The sequence below is a fragment of the Schistocerca americana genome, chromosome X (assembly GCF_021461395.2).
Source record: "Schistocerca americana isolate TAMUIC-IGC-003095 chromosome X, iqSchAmer2.1, whole genome shotgun sequence".
Lineage (NCBI taxonomy): Eukaryota > Metazoa > Arthropoda > Insecta > Orthoptera > Acrididae > Schistocerca > Schistocerca americana.
In genome coordinates this window covers 312,915,893-312,935,052 of record NC_060130.1, presented here as the reverse complement: position 1 = coordinate 312,935,052, position 19,160 = coordinate 312,915,893, and the positions used below count along the sequence as shown (strand labels likewise).

The following is a 19,160-nucleotide window of genomic DNA, read 5'->3' as shown; positions in this document are numbered from 1 at the left end:
GATATTTATAATCGTAATCTTTACCTATACCTGAGATAACGGGTCACGAGCATCGAAGATCTGACCTGGCTATGGTAGGATCCAAGTGTACCCGCAATCACAGCGCCTTCTTGCTCTGTCTGAAAATAATTGTGTGGCGGTAAAAAAGGCGGCGCCGAGCTGTGAGCAGCGCGGGAAAACACTAGGCTCAAGGGTATAAGTGCAGGCAACGAAGCGGGCGTGCTTCTTTTTTCTGCGAACGCCGTGACGTCAGGTCGGAAGCTGAAGGCTGCGCATCCGGGTGTGTGTGTGGGTATATAGCGGCGGCGCGGGGCGCTACCTCACAGTCCCAGCCATGGCCGCCACACCTGCAGTGTTCGCCGGCGCCGTTGCGTTGCTCGCTGCTTCCGCCAGTGCTTTCAACGCACAGGGGCCGGTTATGGCCTCAGAGTTCACCACCAGGCACGTATTCGCTGCGGCTTCTCATACTCGCGACCTTCATGTGGCCTGCTGAACACCGTATTTAGCAAACTGACTGTCCAATATCACTTTTGGTTGCTCGTCCAAACGCTTCAGTACCGTACGGTCTGTTGGCTTTCGCTTCGGTATGTTCGGCCGACGTTTGTTAAATGCTTTTCTGACTCTCGATTGGAATTTTCAGCTCCTCCCGTGCTTTCAGAAAATAATAATGAAATTAGGTATAGGTCCGCCATTTTGCAAGTACACAATTATTAAACTTCCCGGCAGATTAAAACTGTGTGCCGGACCGAGACTCGAACTCGGGACCTTTGCCTTTCGCGAGCAAGTGCTCTACCAACTGAGCAATCCAAGCACGACTCACGCCCCCTCCTCACAGCTTGAATTCCGCCAGTACCTCGTCTCCTACCTTCCAAACCTTCTGTAAAGTGTGGAAGGTAGGAGACGAGATACTGGCAGAAGTAAATCTGTAAGAACGGGGCGTGAGTCGTGCTTGGGTAGTTCAGTTGGTAGAGCACTTGCCCGCGAAAGGCAAAGGTCCAGAGTTCGAGTCTCGGTCCGGCACACAGTTTTAATCTGCCAGGAAGTTTCATATCAGCGCACACTCCGCTGCAGAGTGAAAATCTCGTTCTACACAATTATTCTTTTGCGTTTATAGCCAAGCATGGTTCATCACAGTTGTGGCACCCTCAGTGGGGTTTACATTTTACATTGCGTGTATCCTGTGACTGCGAACTGAAATCAGCCACAGGTCTAAATTAAGGGTCCATTCTCCTCTGTCAGCCTTTAAAATAAGCGATTTTACGACTATTTTGGAAAAACTAAGGAGGCAATCAACGTAAATCGTTTTGCACATTATTTATTGATTCTTGCACAACATATGATTTTTTAAAAGAAATTCGGTAATCATCCCAGGAGCTAAGGTTGCTCTGTCGAAAATGAGGTGTGACCATGACCGAAGTGCTGCAGTCTGGAAATCTTATCTGTAATCAAAAAACAATTTCTTTAATACATAGAATATTGCGCACATAGTAATAACATAGTTTCTTTGAAATTTGAAAAAAATATCAAACTGCACAGGTTTGAGACAAAGATATAGTTTTGACTTTTTTTGGTCACGCTATTTCCAATAACTGATGAATAAATTAAAATAAAAAATAGCCTACTACTCCCCGCGGACATGCCCGAGGAGTAATTCTGCCAAATTTCAGAAAGATATCTTTCTTAGTGCACCCGTAATCCATTCCGTCAGCTTAAGATGAAGTGTGTTTCAAGTTGACGTAATGGATTGCGTGCACACTAATGTCGATTTCTTTTTGAAATTTGGCTGAATTACTCCTCGGACGTGTCTGCAAAGAGTAATAGTCTAATTTTTTACTTTAATTTATTCGTTAGTGATTGCAAAAAGAGTGGCCAAAAACACACGACAAAACTACATCTTTGACAGGACACACTTCATTTTGGACAGAGCAACTTTAACTGCTGGGATGGGGGGCTTAATGTTGACTGAATTTATTTAAATAAATCGGAAGATGATATCCAATAATCAATGAATAATGTTCAAAAAGATTTACGTTGCTTGCTTCACTGTTTTTCCCCAAAAAAATCGTAAAAACGTTAATTTTATAGACTGACTGATGGGAATGGACCTTTAATACAGTGGTTCATATCTGCATAAAAAACGTATTTTTTGTTTCTATGTAGTTGGAATGACGTTTTCTCCTACTCATTCGTGAATCCTGCGTCTTGTTACGCTGCTGTCGCTTGGATACACAAAGGTAAATTGTGCAATGAAACATATCTGCAACCCATTGTAACAAAACAAGACGCAGGATTCACAAATGGGCTGGAGGAAACGTCACTGCATCTATACAAAAACATTTGTGACAAATAAATATAAACCAGCCGAAGCTCAGGACAAGCCAAATACAGCAATGATGGCGTGGTGTATTAATGACCTGTGGCTGATTTCGGTTGGTAGCCACAGGACATACACAATACAGGGTGTTACAAAAGGTACGGCCAAACATTCAGGAAACATTCCTCACACACAAATAAAGAAAAGATGTTATGTGGACATGTGTCCTGAAACGCTTAATTTCCATGTTAGAGCTCATTTTAGTTTCGTCAGTATGTACTGTACTTCCTCGATTCACCGCCAGTTGGCCCAATTGAAGGAAGGTAATGTTGACTTCGGTGCTTGTGTTGATATGCGACTCATTGCTCTACAGTACTAGCATCAAGCACATTAGTACGTAGCATCAACAGCTTAGTGTTCGTCACGAACGTGGTTTTGCAGTCAGTGCAACGTTTACAAATGCGCAGATGGCAGATGCCCATTTGATGTATGGATTAGCACGGGGCAATAGCCGTGGCGCGGTACGTTTGTATCGAGACAGATTTCCAGAACGAAGGTGTCCCGACAGGAAGACGTTCGAAGCAATTGATCGGCGTCTTAGGGAGCACGGAACATTCCAGCCTATGACTCGCGACTGAGGAAGACCCCTAGAACGACGAGGACACCTGCAATGGACGACGCAATTCTTCGTGCAGTTGACGATAACCCTAAGGTCAGCGTCAGAGAAGTTGCTGCTGTACAAGGTAACGTTGACCACGTCACTGTATGGAGAGTGCTACGGGAGGACCAGTTGTTTCCGTACCATGTACAGCGTGTGCAGGCACTATCAGCAGCTGATTGGCCTCTACGGTTACACTTCTGCGAATGGTTCATCCAACAATGTGTCAATCCTCATTTCAGTGCAAATGTTCTCTTTACGGATGAGGCTTCATTCCAACGTGATCAAATTGTAAATTTTCACAATCAACATGTGTGGGCTGACGAGAATCCGCACGCGATTGTGCAATCAAGTCATCAACACAGATTTTCTGTGAACATTTGGGCAGGCATTGTTGGTGATGTCTTGATTTGGCCCCATGCTCTTCCACCTACGCTCAATGGAGCACGTTATCATGATTTCATACGGTATACTCTGCCTGTGCTGCTAGAAAATGTGCCTTTACAAGTACGACACAACATGTGGTTCATGAACGATGGAGCTCCTGCACATTTCAGTCGAAGTGTTCGTACGCTTCTCAACAACAGATTCGGTGACCGATGGATTGGTAGAGGCGGACCAATTCCATGGCCTCCACGCTCTCCTGACCTCAACCCTCTTCACTTTCATTTATGGGGGCATTTGAAAGCTCTTGTCTACGCAATGCCGGTACCAAATGTAGAGACTCTTCGTGCTCGTATTGTGGACGGCTGTGATACAATACGCCATTCTCCAGGGCTGCATCAGTGCATCAGGGATTCCATGCGACGGAGGGTGGATGCACGTATCCTTGCTAACGGAGGACATTTTGAACATTGCCTGTAACAAAGTGTTTGAAGTCACGGTGGCACGTTCTGTTGCTGTGTGTTTCCATTCCATGATTAATGTGATTTGAAGAGAAGTAATAAAATGAGCTCTAACATGGAAAGTAAGCTTTTCCGGAGACATGTCCATATAACATATTTTCTTTCTTTGTGTATGAGGAATGTTTCCTGAAAGTTTGGCCGTACCTTTTTGTAACACCCTGTATACAATAAAAGAGAAAAGCCCACTGAGGATGCCACAACTGTGGTGGAACATGTTTGGGTATTAAAGCAAAACAATAATTGTGTACTAGCAGAAAGGCGGACCCGTATTTAATTTCATTACGATCTTTCTGAAGTTTCATCAGCACGACTGACAGACATAGCTGGTGGCGAGCAAGTGTGTGAATCTCTGACAATGCCAGCGACTTGTGCTGGCCAAACGTCAGATAAATTATTAAACAAAATTCGAGCCAAATCCGGATGGTTCTTTTGAAAATGGCACAGCCGACTTCCTTCGCCATCTTTTCCTAATCCGAGATTGTGTTCTTCTCGTTGACGACGGGACGTTAAACGCTAATCTTCTTTCCTTCTTTTACAGAAACTTTAACAATTTTGCACTCCAATAGCGATTCTAGAAATGCGATTTTGGCTGCCAGATTTTATCTTCCGCAAACGGCGTTCGGCTCCATATAAACGTTCTACTGCATTTAAGTAGTGGTTCTGACGTCAGGCTGTGACTCGATTTTTAAAATGTTGCTTTAAATATTGGACTGACGAGAAAATTATTCATCTTCTATATTTGATTTGCCGAGAGTTTTGCTGTTCGGCGAGCAGGATAACTGACAGTGACCGAAGCAGAAAGGATATAAAATGCATACTGTCAATAGCAAAGGAAAAGTTTCTAAAAGAGAGAAAATTGTTGACAGTGAATGTAAATTAAATATTATGAGATATTTGCTGGAGGTATTTTTCGGGAGTGTGTAGCCTTGTATGGAACCAAACATGGACGGTAAAGAGTTCAGACAAGAAGAAGGTAGAAGCTTTTGAAATTTGGTGCCACAGAAGTGGCCGAAGATTAGATGAAGAGATACTACATCGAAATGGAGGTAAAAGAAATTTATAGTACGATCGGACTAAAAGATGAGACTAATTGATAACACTCATCTTGTGACGTTAAGGAATCGTCAATATGGTAAAGGAAAGAAGCGTGTCGGGTTCAAATTGAAGAGGGGAATTTGGAAAAAAATACATTCCCAGAGTAATTTCTGTAATTTCGGAAAAAGACTGAATTACACAAAAAGTGAATCCTATTATTTAAAAATAGAATAAAAATATTATAACTCTATTATTGGCCTCGAAAAGAGGCAAAAGTCAGAAAAGTATTTGGAGATACAACTCTCTCCCCTACAGCTGATATTTCTTGCTCCAGTTTGTCATCTGCAACAAATCAGGATTTATCCATGGTACATTACGTACGCGAGGTGTCCTAGGAGGAATGGTCATTATTCAAGGATATGATAGGAAAACGTATTCGAATTAAAAATATAGTAAACATGGGCTCTAAAGTGCATACCTTAAGACCTATGAGCATTTCGTCTTCGATACTGTAAAACACATCTCTTCTACTGAACAATATTATAAAAAGGAAAGTTGCTACTCACCATATAGTGGAGATGCTGAGTTGCAGATAGGCACAACAAAAAGACTGTCACAAATAAAGCTTTCAGCCAGTAAGGCATTCTTCTAAAATAGACGACAGACACACACACACACACACACACACACACACAGAGAGAGAGAGAGAGAGAGAGAGAGAGAGAGAGACAGTCTCGCAAACGCAAATCACACATACGACTGCAGTCTCAGGCAACTGAAACTAGACTTATCTGATATGCAAAAACAGAAATTCACATGGAAGATCAACGCCTTGACAACATAACCGCCATTGAAGCCAATATGACGTGCGAGTTGAACAATATGTCAAAGAAATACTTTTCTGACACTGTTACATGTATATTCCTTGTGTACACCACCTGAAGCACTAAAACCACCATCTTAACGTTTCTCTGTCTTCTGTTAATCCACTCTCAAAACTTGTTGCAAAAAATTGACTTCTGAACAGGTGTGTGTGTGTGTGTGTGTGTGTGTGTGTGTGTGTGTGTCGTGTATTGTTGCCGAAGGCCTTATTGGCCGAAAGCTTGAGAGGTGGCATGAGCCCCCTCTCATATTTCTATCTTACGATTTTCCTCTCTAATTGCATGCAGTGAAAAGTCGCTATTCCTTCACACGCGGACTTCCCACGCACCGTCTCTCGTCACCCGGGTGGTCCGGTGACAGGCGAGCTCCGCTGATCTGGAAAGGATTAAGCCGACGGGAGTGAGGAAGTCGAGTGAATGCTTTGCAGACGCCGACATTGTCAAAAGACACGCCCGAAGGGGTCTGAAGTAGCGGTTGGGCTAGAGGTTCCGTTACTTCGCAGAATCTTAGCGAAAACACTTTCTGGCTGGCTACCAGCGAGGCGTGGAAATGACTTGTGTACCCAGGCAGCTGTGGCGGGAAAATTCCCGCGCTTTCTGCAAAATAGTAACTGTGATTGGCTTGGTCAGGGCATAGCTCCGTGACGTAGCAAAATCAGCGCAGAAATTGGCGCCAAGAATCTCCATTGGGGGAATGGTAGTGTTCCGGCAATGGAGTGGAATTTTCCGCCGGTTTTCGAGTTGCTGATTGGAACGTTTAACCACGGCCACTGTCGTGGGGGCGGGAATGTTGTGTGTTCGGCCTGTACGGGTGCTCTAGGTAGTCGGCTCTCGCCTTTCGGTCAAGGACGTCGAAGCAACCAGCCATCGCCTCCGGTACGCCAGATCGTGTTCTGGCAGTTAAGAAGACAGTTTGGTAATGTATGTCCGCAGCACCAGCAGATAGGGATTTTCCTAGTTGATAATCAGAGCTCAGCAGAGCGCGCCTGTTCGTCTTTTTCTAACTTTGTTCTGTCTTGAGTAGCAGCAATTAATGTTGGGTTAGCTGTGTGTCTCTCTTAAGATTTGAGTGGCAAGGAATTGGCTCCACATACCACTTCGTCATAAACCTCACAATCTAGTTTAGGGACAACTTCACCTTCACAGCGTTTGTTTGAGTATCCAATTTGAGCCAATTTGATGTATTATAAATGTTTCATGTGTTTTTGTTTATTATTTTGTGTTTAGTCTTAATAAATCATATTGTTATTTTGGACAGAACTTTCATTCTGTTAATCGGTAGAGCAACCCATCATTTCTCACTATGTTAATGAAACCTTCCTTTATTTAACTTATTTATCAAATTAAATTATTGCAGGTGCCAAACTCTTTTCTACTCCACTTGCAGGGTTGATTACAGTCAGTTCGCGTATATTTTTTAATCCATGTGCAACAGCAAAAGTCGGAGTTAGAATAGGGGGGGGGGGCTTAGAGCATCATTTACATATGTAGATTCTAGAAGAATTTAGTGTTAAATACACTGCTTGCCCCGGCACCTCGCAAGCTTTAATTGTGAGAGTCTTTTTGTTGTGACTATCTGCGACTCAGCATCTCCGCTATATGGTGAGTAGCAACTTCCCTTTTCATACAATTGTTATATTGCATCCTGGATATTCCACTGTTTAATCTTATACTGAACAAGTGTTCATAGCTCTTAAGGTATGCATTTTAGAGACCACGTTTACTATACAATTTTATTCTTGTTTGGTACCGTACTCCTAAAATATGGAAAGTGAAGAGCTTGCAGTAGAAGAGATTTGTTTCACAGTATCGAAGAACCGAAGTTTTCTAGACTTCTTTGTTTCGAATGCTCATTCCTGTCATATCGCTGCATGTTGACCTTTCTTCCTGGGACGCCCTGTATGTTTACATTATCAGGCTCTAGGCCTAAAATGAAACCATTGCTTTTTTCCCTGTTTTGTTGTGTTGGGCTATGTACGTACTGCCATTATCTTACTTTCTGCTGTCAATAGTGATTTGTTAATAATCTTTCAACTATCATTCGCTAGGTTAATGTAATAGATTTTTAAACTACTGTAAGGAAATATGTTACTTGTGATGGGCTTTGTAAATTGGTGAGCGACGAGAGGGGGTTTTGTATGTACATACATTTTTTTTTTTAATAAGGCAACTGAAATTATACCTCATGGTCTCCCTGACTATAGTATGTTCGACTGGCAGTCTTTTTTGTGTTGTTTCTATTATTAGCGTCTATTTTCATCCGTGGTTATTACTGTGTCAGAAGACTGCTCCATTTTGATATAAGCTCACCAGAAAAAACGTTAGTCACACCCTTAGAAGAACACACTAGTCACTTTGGAGAGCTGTATACGACGTTCAGTTGGCACCAGGCTGTCATGTACTCGTCAAACGCTGGCGTAAGTCAGGACAGTGAGGTATATTCGTGCCAGTCGGTTGTATGGAAGTAAGTGCAGTAAGATGTGTCGAAGTGGAGGCATGACAGAAGGGCAGAATGGAGCTGTTGTGTTTAGATGTGCCCATGAACACCAATGATTGAAACTGGCCGATATGTTTGAGCATCAATGCGGGCTGTCTAACATGTCTACAGGGAATGGTGTACTACTGGCAGTCATTTAACTTGGCGTGTGAACAGTGACCATAAAAAGAGTCTATTGTGTTTATTTCAACATTTTCGATTTTGCCCTTTCTTCTATATCTTCATGATGAGTTTTCTGAAAACACTCCCATCTTCCAAGACGCTAGCAGCTGTGTTCATAGGGCTGCACGTGTACATTCTTGGGCTGTCTAACACTCAAGATCCCTACTACACCTCATCTGGCTCGCCAGATCACCTGATCTTAATCCCATGTAAAATGTCTAGAACAATTGGGAATGGAGGGTGAAATGTAGCAATCAACATCTCCGCAGTTTGGTAGCTCTATGTGATCTGATCATCAATGAGCAGCTTCAGCTGGATATGTAGTACATGAAGAAACTTTTGGATTTTCCTCTTTGTCATAATGAGGCTGATATCAAGGCTAGAGGCGGTGCTACAATGTATTAGCGTGATGTCTCCAGGGGTTGGCAAGATTTTTCGTGCACCTGAGCATATATTTTAATTCTGAATACACTCTATCACCTGACGTAAAAAACTGGTCTCACAGTGCCAAGTGTAGTGTGCTACACTGGTTGCCTGAAACGGTCTATCGTTGACAGTGGCTCTGGACTGTCCCTTTCTTGCCATACATTAAATTAAGTATAGCTTAAGGCGCTGTCACACATGAGACTGAGTGCTCATTGAAAGTCGAGTAGCTGCTGACCTAGCACCCAAGTTAGTAAAGGATGAAGGTGATTTCCAGGACAGTTCAGGGCCACCCAACAACAAGTGTCATGAGGATCTGACCCCTCCCTGCCCCCTCCCCCCACCCACAATGTCGCCTTCTCCACCTTTCCTCTTCAAGGTCACCCCCTCCTCTCCTACCAACTCCCCCTCTCTCTTCTCACATGCAGCATTGCCATATTTCTTCCAAAATGGGGGATTTAGCCAACAAGTGTTGCTTAAAAAATTCAAGGTGGTAGAAAGAGGTCAGTTAAAATGGCTGAATCAACATTTTATATCTTGTACTATGTTGAACGTAATGTACTTGTAATACTTAAGAATGATGACCTTCTGTCTGCATCAACTTTCCACAAATGTGTCTCAGTTATTGAGTAGAGTAATCGATTCAAACGGTAGGTAATGCATCAGTATTTGTGTTGATGTTTCATGTCTTTCTCTTATTAGTACAGTACTGGGTCAGGTACACTTTGTGGAAGTTTAGCCAGTTGCCTCATGTCTCAAGCAGCTGTTAGTGGAAATCTCTCTATGACATGTCATGTCTTCAAGTCTTTTTGTTATATGAAAAGTGCTGTTTCATCCGAATCAGTCTCAATTAGCAAAGGACTCTACTTACTCAACTTTCTGTACTGAATATACATGTATCTACAGTACAGCAGTAGTGTAGTTGGAAGTAAAATTTTGCTTTACCGTCTTGATGATAGTGAATGATTAGTAAAATAATTTTCCCTAGTTTGTGGATACTAGTGTAGCTTCACCTCTACAGGCCTGTCACGTGTGGGAATTCGCACTGTTTTTATTGCACTCGTAAGGAAGTGGCTAACAAAGTGACGCTTTGCTTGTGTGTTGGCAGCCTGCTGTTCGACGACCTAGTGCAGCCGCTGTGCACAGAATCCACGACCAATGACGCGTGCTACGGCTGCTTCGCGCGCTACGCCAGGATGAGGCAGGTAGTGTATACAGCTTGACAGACACGAAAAATGTGACATCTTTCTAACAAAAAAATAACATTCTGCCTTCTACGAGATAATATTACAAACTATAAATAGTATTCTCTCCTTTGTGTGTTAACGAACATTTATTTACATAGTTTTTATTTATTTGTGATCATACGCAAGTGTTGCTCTTCTAGTGGCTGTGGAAAAGTGTGTTTTCTACGACAGAAAAAAGAGAGGTATACTAGTTTATTGTATTTCTAGAATATGCTATATAAATTATGAAATTGCTGAGTGATATATCACAAACGTTTATATGAAATAAATTTAATCTGCATGTAATATCTAATTATTCATTGCGCTTTCTACTTCTAATGCGTCCTGGTATCAGCAGACTCAAATAAGTATGTTCAGGGCAAGAATGGATGAATTGGTCCAGTTAGCTGCCTCGTGTGTCACTGGTTCCCTGTTGTGCAAATGTTCCTAAATTACATGATCTACTAATATGTAATATCTAATCTCCGTTCAGTGCTCGCGACATCCTTTGCTGTAGCTGAATCAAACTTCTTCTTCTACTGCTCGTCTTCCCTTTCACGGAAATTTGAGGCCATATGAATTTTTTGGAAATTTGTGGTAAGTTCCTATGGAATCAAACTGCTGAGGTCATCGGTCCCTAGGCTTACACATTACTTAATCTAATTTAAACTAACTTACTCCAAGAACAACACACACACCGATGCCCGAGGGAGGACTCGAACCTCCTACGGGGGGAGCCGCGGCTACCCCGCGCGGTCGAGGCCATATGATCCACTCCGGTTTCAAATATATGTTTCAGAAATTTATCATTTTGTTTCGCTTTCTTTTACTTCAGGCGAAATAGACAAATCATATTTCCTTACAAATAAGATAAATAGTTATGTTTTCCCATGTTTTTCGGAAAAGAACTACAGCTGTATTTTAATTACTTTTTAATTACAGGTACCAGATGCATACGATGAACTCAAAAAGTGCGCCAGGGACTACTTGAATGGTACATCCTATGCAGAATGTCAGGCAGTGGTGAGTCAATAAATTATTTTCATAATGATAACAATATATAAAGTTCACCGAGTCTAAACTGCCCTTTAAGGTAATGTTTATGCACAACATACCCGTAATGAGGCAGTTCCGAATCGCTGTTTAGCCCGTGCATCTTCTATAGCTCTGTAGCTCTATATAACTGTCACGTCGATAGTCAACTTAGCTTCAATATGCTTGAATTATTCACGAACAGTAGTGTTAGGTTTATTCTTGCGAGAGTCTTGTACGTAGTTTCTCGCAGTAAAAGGAGAAATTAAATCCAAACGTCTCTTTCACGCTTCAGCAGTCCCAATTTGTAAACGAGTGGCAAGAAAACGGTCGTTTTTAAACACTCCACAAATATTAATTTGCCTTGGACATTATAATTAGGTGACGATCTAGGGTGTGCTGCTGTTGAAAACTTCCCCGTGAGTTGAAACACGACGTGAGAGACCAACGCGCTTTAACATTACACTACCTTGATGCTCTGTGAGAATGTAAAAGTGACTGCTTCATCCCATTTTTTCTTTCATTTTCAGATCGGAGATGCTACAGGCAGTCAAAGCGGACAGTCGAATGTATTCTGCGATTTTGAAAAATGCGTTAGGAAGCGGGACATGTTGCATCTGGTAAGTGTGACGAACAATAACTTATGTACATGTGCGCCTTGTTTGAGAAATTATGAAAATTTCTGAAACAACTTTCTTTATCTTTCATCATTTGTTTGCTTTTTTTAGGTCGATGAATGTGGCAGACAGAGTGACAATTCCAAATCTGAAGTGGAGAAGTACGTACAAACAACATCCTGCGTTCTTGAAGAAATGCGCCGACGCAAATTTGTAAGTACTTAGCTAACTAAAAAGCAAAAAAAGCGTGATGCTTATCGAAAAGCAAACTATGTACAGATAATGCTGAATGCATTCGAAGAGTTATGGACCGTTTTTCACGTAAACTATTATTTATGGAGCTATTGATAATTTTCTGTATCTCACAAACAACAATTTGGAAAAATGTAATACTAACTCACTCATTCGGAAAATGATATGTAGGTATAGATGGTTCGGTAGTATTCAAACCTGTCATGACCTGCCTGCCATTTTTGGAATTTAGGTTGTATTGAACTGGGGACCTAGAAACGACGGAGAGGTTTCGTTACCGCCGTAGCCCTCAGTTGTACACAACCCCACAACAGGCTACAGCAGTCCACTCACTCCACCACCGCCCCACACCGAACCCAGGGTTATTGTGCAGTTCGGCCCCCAATGGACCCACCGGGAACGTCTCATACCAGACGAGTTGCGTTGTAGAGCCTGCGTGGTATAGTAATTATGGTGTACGCGTACATGGAGACAGTATTTGTGCAGCAATCACTGACAGTGTAACTGAGGCAGAATAAGAGGAACCACCCCGCATTCGTCGATGCAGATGGAAAACCGCCTTAAAAACCATCCACAGACTGGCCGGCACACCGAACCTAGACGCTAATCCGCCGGGCGGAATCGTGCCGGGGGCTGGCACGCCTTCGCGCTCAGAAAGCACTGCGTTAGACCGAACGGATAACCGGGCGGGCCTGGAATTTATGTTACTATGTTATTCTTAAAGTCTATGCGTAATTCGTCTATCTTAATGCATCTTGCACACCAGGTGGAATAGTTTTGCATAGTTTGCTCTTCCAAGGCTGTGAGACTCTTCAACACGTGGCGAAACAACGTCCAGACGTTGTGAGGTTGGGCGGCCACCGCTCATGTACAGATGTCGGACGTCGTAGGTTGGGCAGACTGGTAAAACAGGACAGGCGACGAACTGTGGCAGACCTAACATTATACTTTAGTACCGGGTAGAGTACAAGTGTATCTGAACACACAGTGAACCAAACACTCCTAACAATGGGCCTCCGCAGCCGATGATCCATTTATATGCATTGTTAACACCATGTCATCGGCAACTGCGATTGAAATGGGCACGTTAGCATCAGCACTGGACGTTGGCGCAGTGGCAGATTTTTGCATGGTTTGATGAATCCCTATACCTCCTTCATTATGCCGATGAGAGGGCGAAAATCCGTCGTCTTCCAGGGGAACAGCTCCTCGACAAGTGTACTGCAGGACGGAGACAATCTGGCGGTGGCTCCATTATGCTTTGGGGAACATTCGCGTGGGTATCCATGGGCCGAGTGGAGCTCGTGAAAGGCACCCTGACGCCCAAGGAGTATCGTATACTGGTTGCAAAAATGGTTCAAATGGCTCTGAGCACTATGGGACTTAATTGCTGTGGTCATCAGTCGCCTAGAACTTAGAACTACTTAAACCTAACTAACCTAAGGACATCACATACATCCATGCCCGAGGCAGGATTCGAACCTGCGGCCCTAGCGGTCGCGCGGTTCCAGACTGTAGCGTCTAGAATCGCTCGGCCACCCCGGCCGGCCACTGGTTGCAGATGACGTACATCTCCTCATGACGATCGTGTTCCCCAACGGGAGTGGTATTTTTCAACAAGATTTCACAAGGCCAGAAGTATGATGAAGTGGTTCTAGTAACACAGTGGCGAGTTCCAGTTGATGTGCTGGCCCTCCAACTCGCCAGATCTGAACCCGATCGAGCACATCTGGGATGTGGTTGAACGTAGCGTCAGAACTCATCGCCCCCCTCCCCAGAATTTACAGGAATTGGGTTACTTGTATGTAGATGTGGTACCAACTCCCTCCAGCGACCCACCAAGGCGTCATTGCTTCCGTGCCATGACGCGTCACCGCCGTTATCCGTGCCAAGGATGGACATACCGGCTATTACGTAGGTGGTCGTAATGTTCTGGCTGATCACTGTACGTAGACGGCACAATCTCAATTCGGAACCATACAGAGGGGTGTACACAGTCTAACTCTGCGAATGGAAAAGGCTAGGGGAAAGGGGTGGGGGAGGCTGATGCTGTATGTAGACTGATGTAGACCGTACGGTAACTTGCGGAGTTCAGACGTGCTTGTAACACAGGTTGTCTGCTTACAGCTGTCGGGACCTCGATACCCAGGCGGCTTCTCGAGTCCGAAGGCGTACGCGCTGTACGTGACGGAGGCCGGCGAGCTGCGTGTGATGTCGACGTACGTGGGCGCCAACGATCAGTTCAGCTGCGAGCCCTCACCTTCCCCACTCGGGCCGATTCCTGCTTCGGCCGACGGGCCCGAGGGAAAATAACACCTCGCAACAAATTTCCTTTAATGTAAAACAAAATTATCCTTCAACTATTAAAAGGCTTAACCATATTCTGTGTATATTTCATTTCTATCATCGAAATCGTAACCTTTGCTTTCAGAACAATTAATGGCAGCTCCAGATATTTGTGGTCGTTTAAATCTGCATGCTGGACTGGGGCTCAAAACTGAAACCTGTGTTTCGCAGGTGGCGCTCTTACCTACTTAGTTAAGCTCCATTAAATGCAGGAGTAGTATTTGTCATAGCAGACTGGAGAAAGAGAATATTAATATAGTATTACTTAATTGCAGAAGCGACAGTGGAAAGATCCCAGAACTATACCCGGATCAGAGCAAGAAAGAGATTGACAGTTCATTGCTTACACGAGAGCTACCATAGCAATCATCAACCACAGAAAGTGTTGGGCGCGCCTTCTGTTTTGTTCCCCGTTGACATATCGCTCTGTGGACGACAATTACGGCGGCTAACATAACTGTTGTGTTTCCTTTTCGCCATGTGCTTTGTTATTTGGCGCTTATAATACCTAAAAATGGATCAAATGGCTCTGAGCACTATGGGACTTAACATCTGAGGTCATCAGTCCCCTAGACTTAGAACTGCTTAAACCTAACTAACCTAAGGACATCACACACATCCATGCCCGAGGCAGGATTCGATCCTGCGACCGTAGCAGCAGCGCGGTTCCAGACTGAAACGCCTGAACCTCTCGGCCACAACGGCCGGCTATAACACCCAAAAGAATGTCTGCAGCCACCACTGATAGTAAGTAGTAAAGTTAGAAGACTGTTACCAGCTTGCAAGACGGCCTGAGTCCTGCATTTTAACGAGAAACGTATGAAGAAATTCAGAACTGAATGGTACAACTGTTGCGCACGCGACCATATTGTCTCTGTAAAACTTATTTACGGTTTTTTCTGAACCAGGAGTAGTATTATGTAATAAACATCTTCACTATTAGTTCTAAAGTAGATAAATACAGTAGAGCACAACTAATTCGTTAATGTGCTTCGTGTTAGCAGTAACTTTACTGCACAGCTTAACAATAACGTATTTATAAACTTCTGATATTCCAGATCAGTTCATAATGCAGCATATATTGTTGAAAATACGTCACCACCTTACACACAAATAACATGAACATATTGTAAGCCACCTGTTGTTTCAAATTCCACATCTATGGCAATGATGAATATTTATACGAGGGACATTCAGTAATTAGACGCATTGATGTAGAAAAACTGTATATTTTTGCAAGATGAGGCTTTACTACTTCTCAACATAATCCCCACCAATATTAATACACTTGTCCCAACGATGAACTAATTTTTATACCTGATGCAAAGAAGTATTTTTCCTGTAGTTTGAGCCACTTTCCCATAAATTCTTTGACCTCCTCGTTGCTATTTTTTTTACCACGTTATGCCTCCTTGAGTGAACCAATAAAATGAAAATCCAAGGACGTCAAACCTGGAATGAATGGAGGATGAGTAAGTACCTCCCTACCCATTTTTTCAATGGTTCTTGAGCCAACTGTGCTGTGTGAGGGCGAACACTCACGTGTAGCGATATCACGCCTTTTCTTGTTCTCTCATTGCTGGCTTAACTTTGTTCATCAACATGTCTGGGTAGTTTGCAGTGTTTGTTGTAAACTAATCTTCTAAGTAATCACAAAAGACGCCATCTTGGGCATCCCAAAAACGGTCAATATGACTTTTCCGCTGATGCTTGCGTTCTGAATTTCTTTCGAACAGGTGAATTGGTGTGCTTCCGTTCCATGCGTTCTCTTTCGAACTCTGGTCCAAAATCGTGAACCCAAGTTTCATCACACGTTATAATCTTTCCCGTTTCCTTGTGTTGTTGCGTAAACCCTTTCGGGGGTACACCTTGCACTTGTTTTGCTGTACTTGAGCTTGTTACTGATAACGTTGTGAACTGTGGCAACACTTACTGCAACTATTTTTGCTATGTGTTCAACTGTAACATGTCGTTCTTCACCAATAACGTCATCAATGCGGGTTTCAAGCGAAGGAGTTGACACTTCTGGCCGGCCAGAAAGTTGCTCGTCAGTCACTGAGGCTCGGCAGTTTTTGAACTCTTCTATCCACTTTTAAAAATGTTCGCCGTTCATTCAACTTTCACCATAATGTAAAATTATTCGAGGAAACATTTCATCTTCGGAAAGCAAAATACGGATCAGTGAACGTTGTTCAACTAATGTGCAAATTTCAAGCGGACACTCAGTCGTTAAGTGCAGTACTGACTTTATAAACAAAAACATTTTTATCCGTCAGCTGGCATAGTATCACATGAGACACTCCGGAAAGGTCTCTGAATTTAATGCAAGCCACTGGCACAAAGTCTGATGATCAGGATCTTTACGCCACTCCTTCCTCCCCTTTGCCGTAAAGGCCAATAGTACTATATACCAGCTCTAATTTCTCTTATTTTATTATGGTGAGCATTCCTCCCTATGTAGGTAAAGTATTTTCACACTCTGAGGAGAAAGCTGGAGACTGTAATTTCATGAGAAGATCCTTCCACAATGAAAGACGCCTTTATTTTGATGACAGCCACCGCAATTCGCGCATCATATCAGCGGCAGTCTCTCCCCTATTTCGCGATAGTACAAAACGAGCTGCCCTTCTTTGAACTTTTTCGATCCTTCGCAAAGAGTGAGAGTTGTGTGTTTAAGTGTATCCGAGAAGTGTAGGTGACTGTAACCGGTGTGTGTAGTGTGGTATCATGTTTATTTTGGATAATGATGAAGAAGGGAGAGGGTGAAACCCGATGCTGGCAGTGATTGTGATCCGTCTGTCGCATGAGGACGTTAAGTTCGGTATCGACTAGCCGTGAGGGGTAGGCTATATGCCAATAGTAATTGGTGTACCCATGCAGTTACCCAACCACATGCTGGCCACGACAGATTTTGCTTAACTTCTGTGATCTGACAAGAACCGGTGTGTCCAACGAGACAAGGACATTGGCATTTCTTTCGTACAACCTAGATTACAGAATATTCTAGCAACAAGTACATTTTATCACCGGTGCACAGAGAAACGATCTGATGAAAGTTAAGGAATTTGTGGGAGTAATGCAGAGCAACCAGATTGGAAAAAGTGACATAACTCATGTAGCATTGTAAAACTGCGTTACCTTGGCCTAGATCGGTCCGCGCCATCAACCACGAACGTACGACAGAACTACAGTTTACAGTGTTATTTCTCTGCACTAGTAACTTACTTAAAATAGTCAAGTCTAGAGAACCGCTTCTACTTACCGCATGAAGAAGTGCTCTCTACCCATTACCATCTCGAAAGTTTCTTGGTCTATTTCGGTAAGACAACACTAAGAACTGGGCACATTTTTCTCCTCCTCATTATGTTTCTTCAGTCACAATTAAGTTGTAATTGCTTCCTGTTCACAGGCATCGGGATTCACAACCGACACAGGTGGCCTATTGCGTGATTATTTCGTAGACACAAACCTTCTTTGAGGTTCGAACTTACATTTTTTTTTTTTTTTTTTTTTGTCGGCGAAAGTGGTGCAAAAGTCGACGAGGATTTCAGGGTCCGAATCTTTGGTAATAGGGGTCTTTCTGCTTTGTTAATAATTTCAAATTCTTCGTCAGATTCAGCTTCATTCGCAAGCTGAAGAAAATATCAAACCAATCTTTCTCGTTTAGCTCCCTTGCTTGTAGATGCTTTCGCCGTATTTGTATTTTGTAGCTGTTTCATTATTATGCTTTGGTGTTCAGAACGGCCCGATTAATTTATAACCAAACTGCTGTTCGAACATTCGGCATCACTGTCATTTTAGGTAGCTGTGACTCATCAAATAAGATGGGCGTGTTTACAAATTTTCATCTTTATTGTCGAATCGATACAACTGTGTGCGAAAATATGAATACAGGTTTGACAGTCATGGCACCTTAGCTCGCATTTGCAGGAAATATTAATTATTTTCTTTTTGCGTACAGACCGAGAACATATGAAAAGATAAATTGGTTTTCTCTCGCTCTACTTGCGAGTGGGACAGCAAGCAAAATGACTATAGCCCATGTCACGTAGAATGTCGCTTCCGCGCATAGAGATGGAACGAGAGGGAAGCGTGGAGGGGATAAGGTTTGCGCATGGCTGACGGCAGAGAGCGGGCAAACAAAAGTCCGTGTTGCCAAACTGTGTTACTGCGGACAACAGGCAGGTCCATTTGCCTTTGGTACATCGTATTATACGTTCAAATCTACGAGGGAATAGTACATTTTAAAGCCGGTTTCGATCAGACGTCTACATGAAATAAATATTACTTTACGTCTTGAGGTTGTGTCCACTGCTTCATAGTAATCGTCTGTATTACGTCGGAAGGTGAGAACAGCTGACGCAGCTTTTTGAAGACGTCAAGTACAATTTTTCTCCAAACGAGTACTGTCTAACGACAAGGTCATCGAAAATGGTTGCAATAACTGCCATTTATTGCGATTTGGACTATATTAATCTTCAGACTGAAACCGAAATCATTGTATTTGTTGGACAACTGCTTCTACTAAATATAATTTTTTTCCAGTGTGTATAACGCGCGTATGTAGATGTGTTTCACTGCAGCACAATGTAAATGTACGTGGAAAAAAGAATTACTGTTAGCAAAGACTAGTGCAAAAGACTATCGTAAAATTGTCAGTATGTTATCATATTTTTCTGTGTCAATGGGCATTAACAGTTTAAACTAATTTGTTCGACATTACAGTGGGAGAAAGCATTTATGATCCATTGAACAGGCTAACAGTTAATCACCTTTTGTAAATAACTCGACGGAACGCTGACCGATAACGCA

General features: G+C 42.9%; 1 protein-coding gene across 1 annotated transcript; it reads left to right on the top strand.

Annotated features, from left to right (window-relative positions):
* Positions 1–289: 289 nt before the first annotated feature.
* Positions 290–14,383, top strand: LOC124555674. The gene is made up of 6 exons (XM_047129669.1): positions 290–441; positions 9,984–10,080; positions 11,044–11,124; positions 11,664–11,753; positions 11,862–11,963; positions 14,130–14,383. The coding sequence occupies exons 1-6, from the start codon at positions 335–337 to the stop codon at positions 14,313–14,315; spliced, it is 663 nt and encodes a 220-aa protein (XP_046985625.1). The 5' UTR covers positions 290–334; the 3' UTR covers positions 14,316–14,383.
* The last annotated feature ends 4,777 nt before the right edge of the window (positions 14,384–19,160 follow it).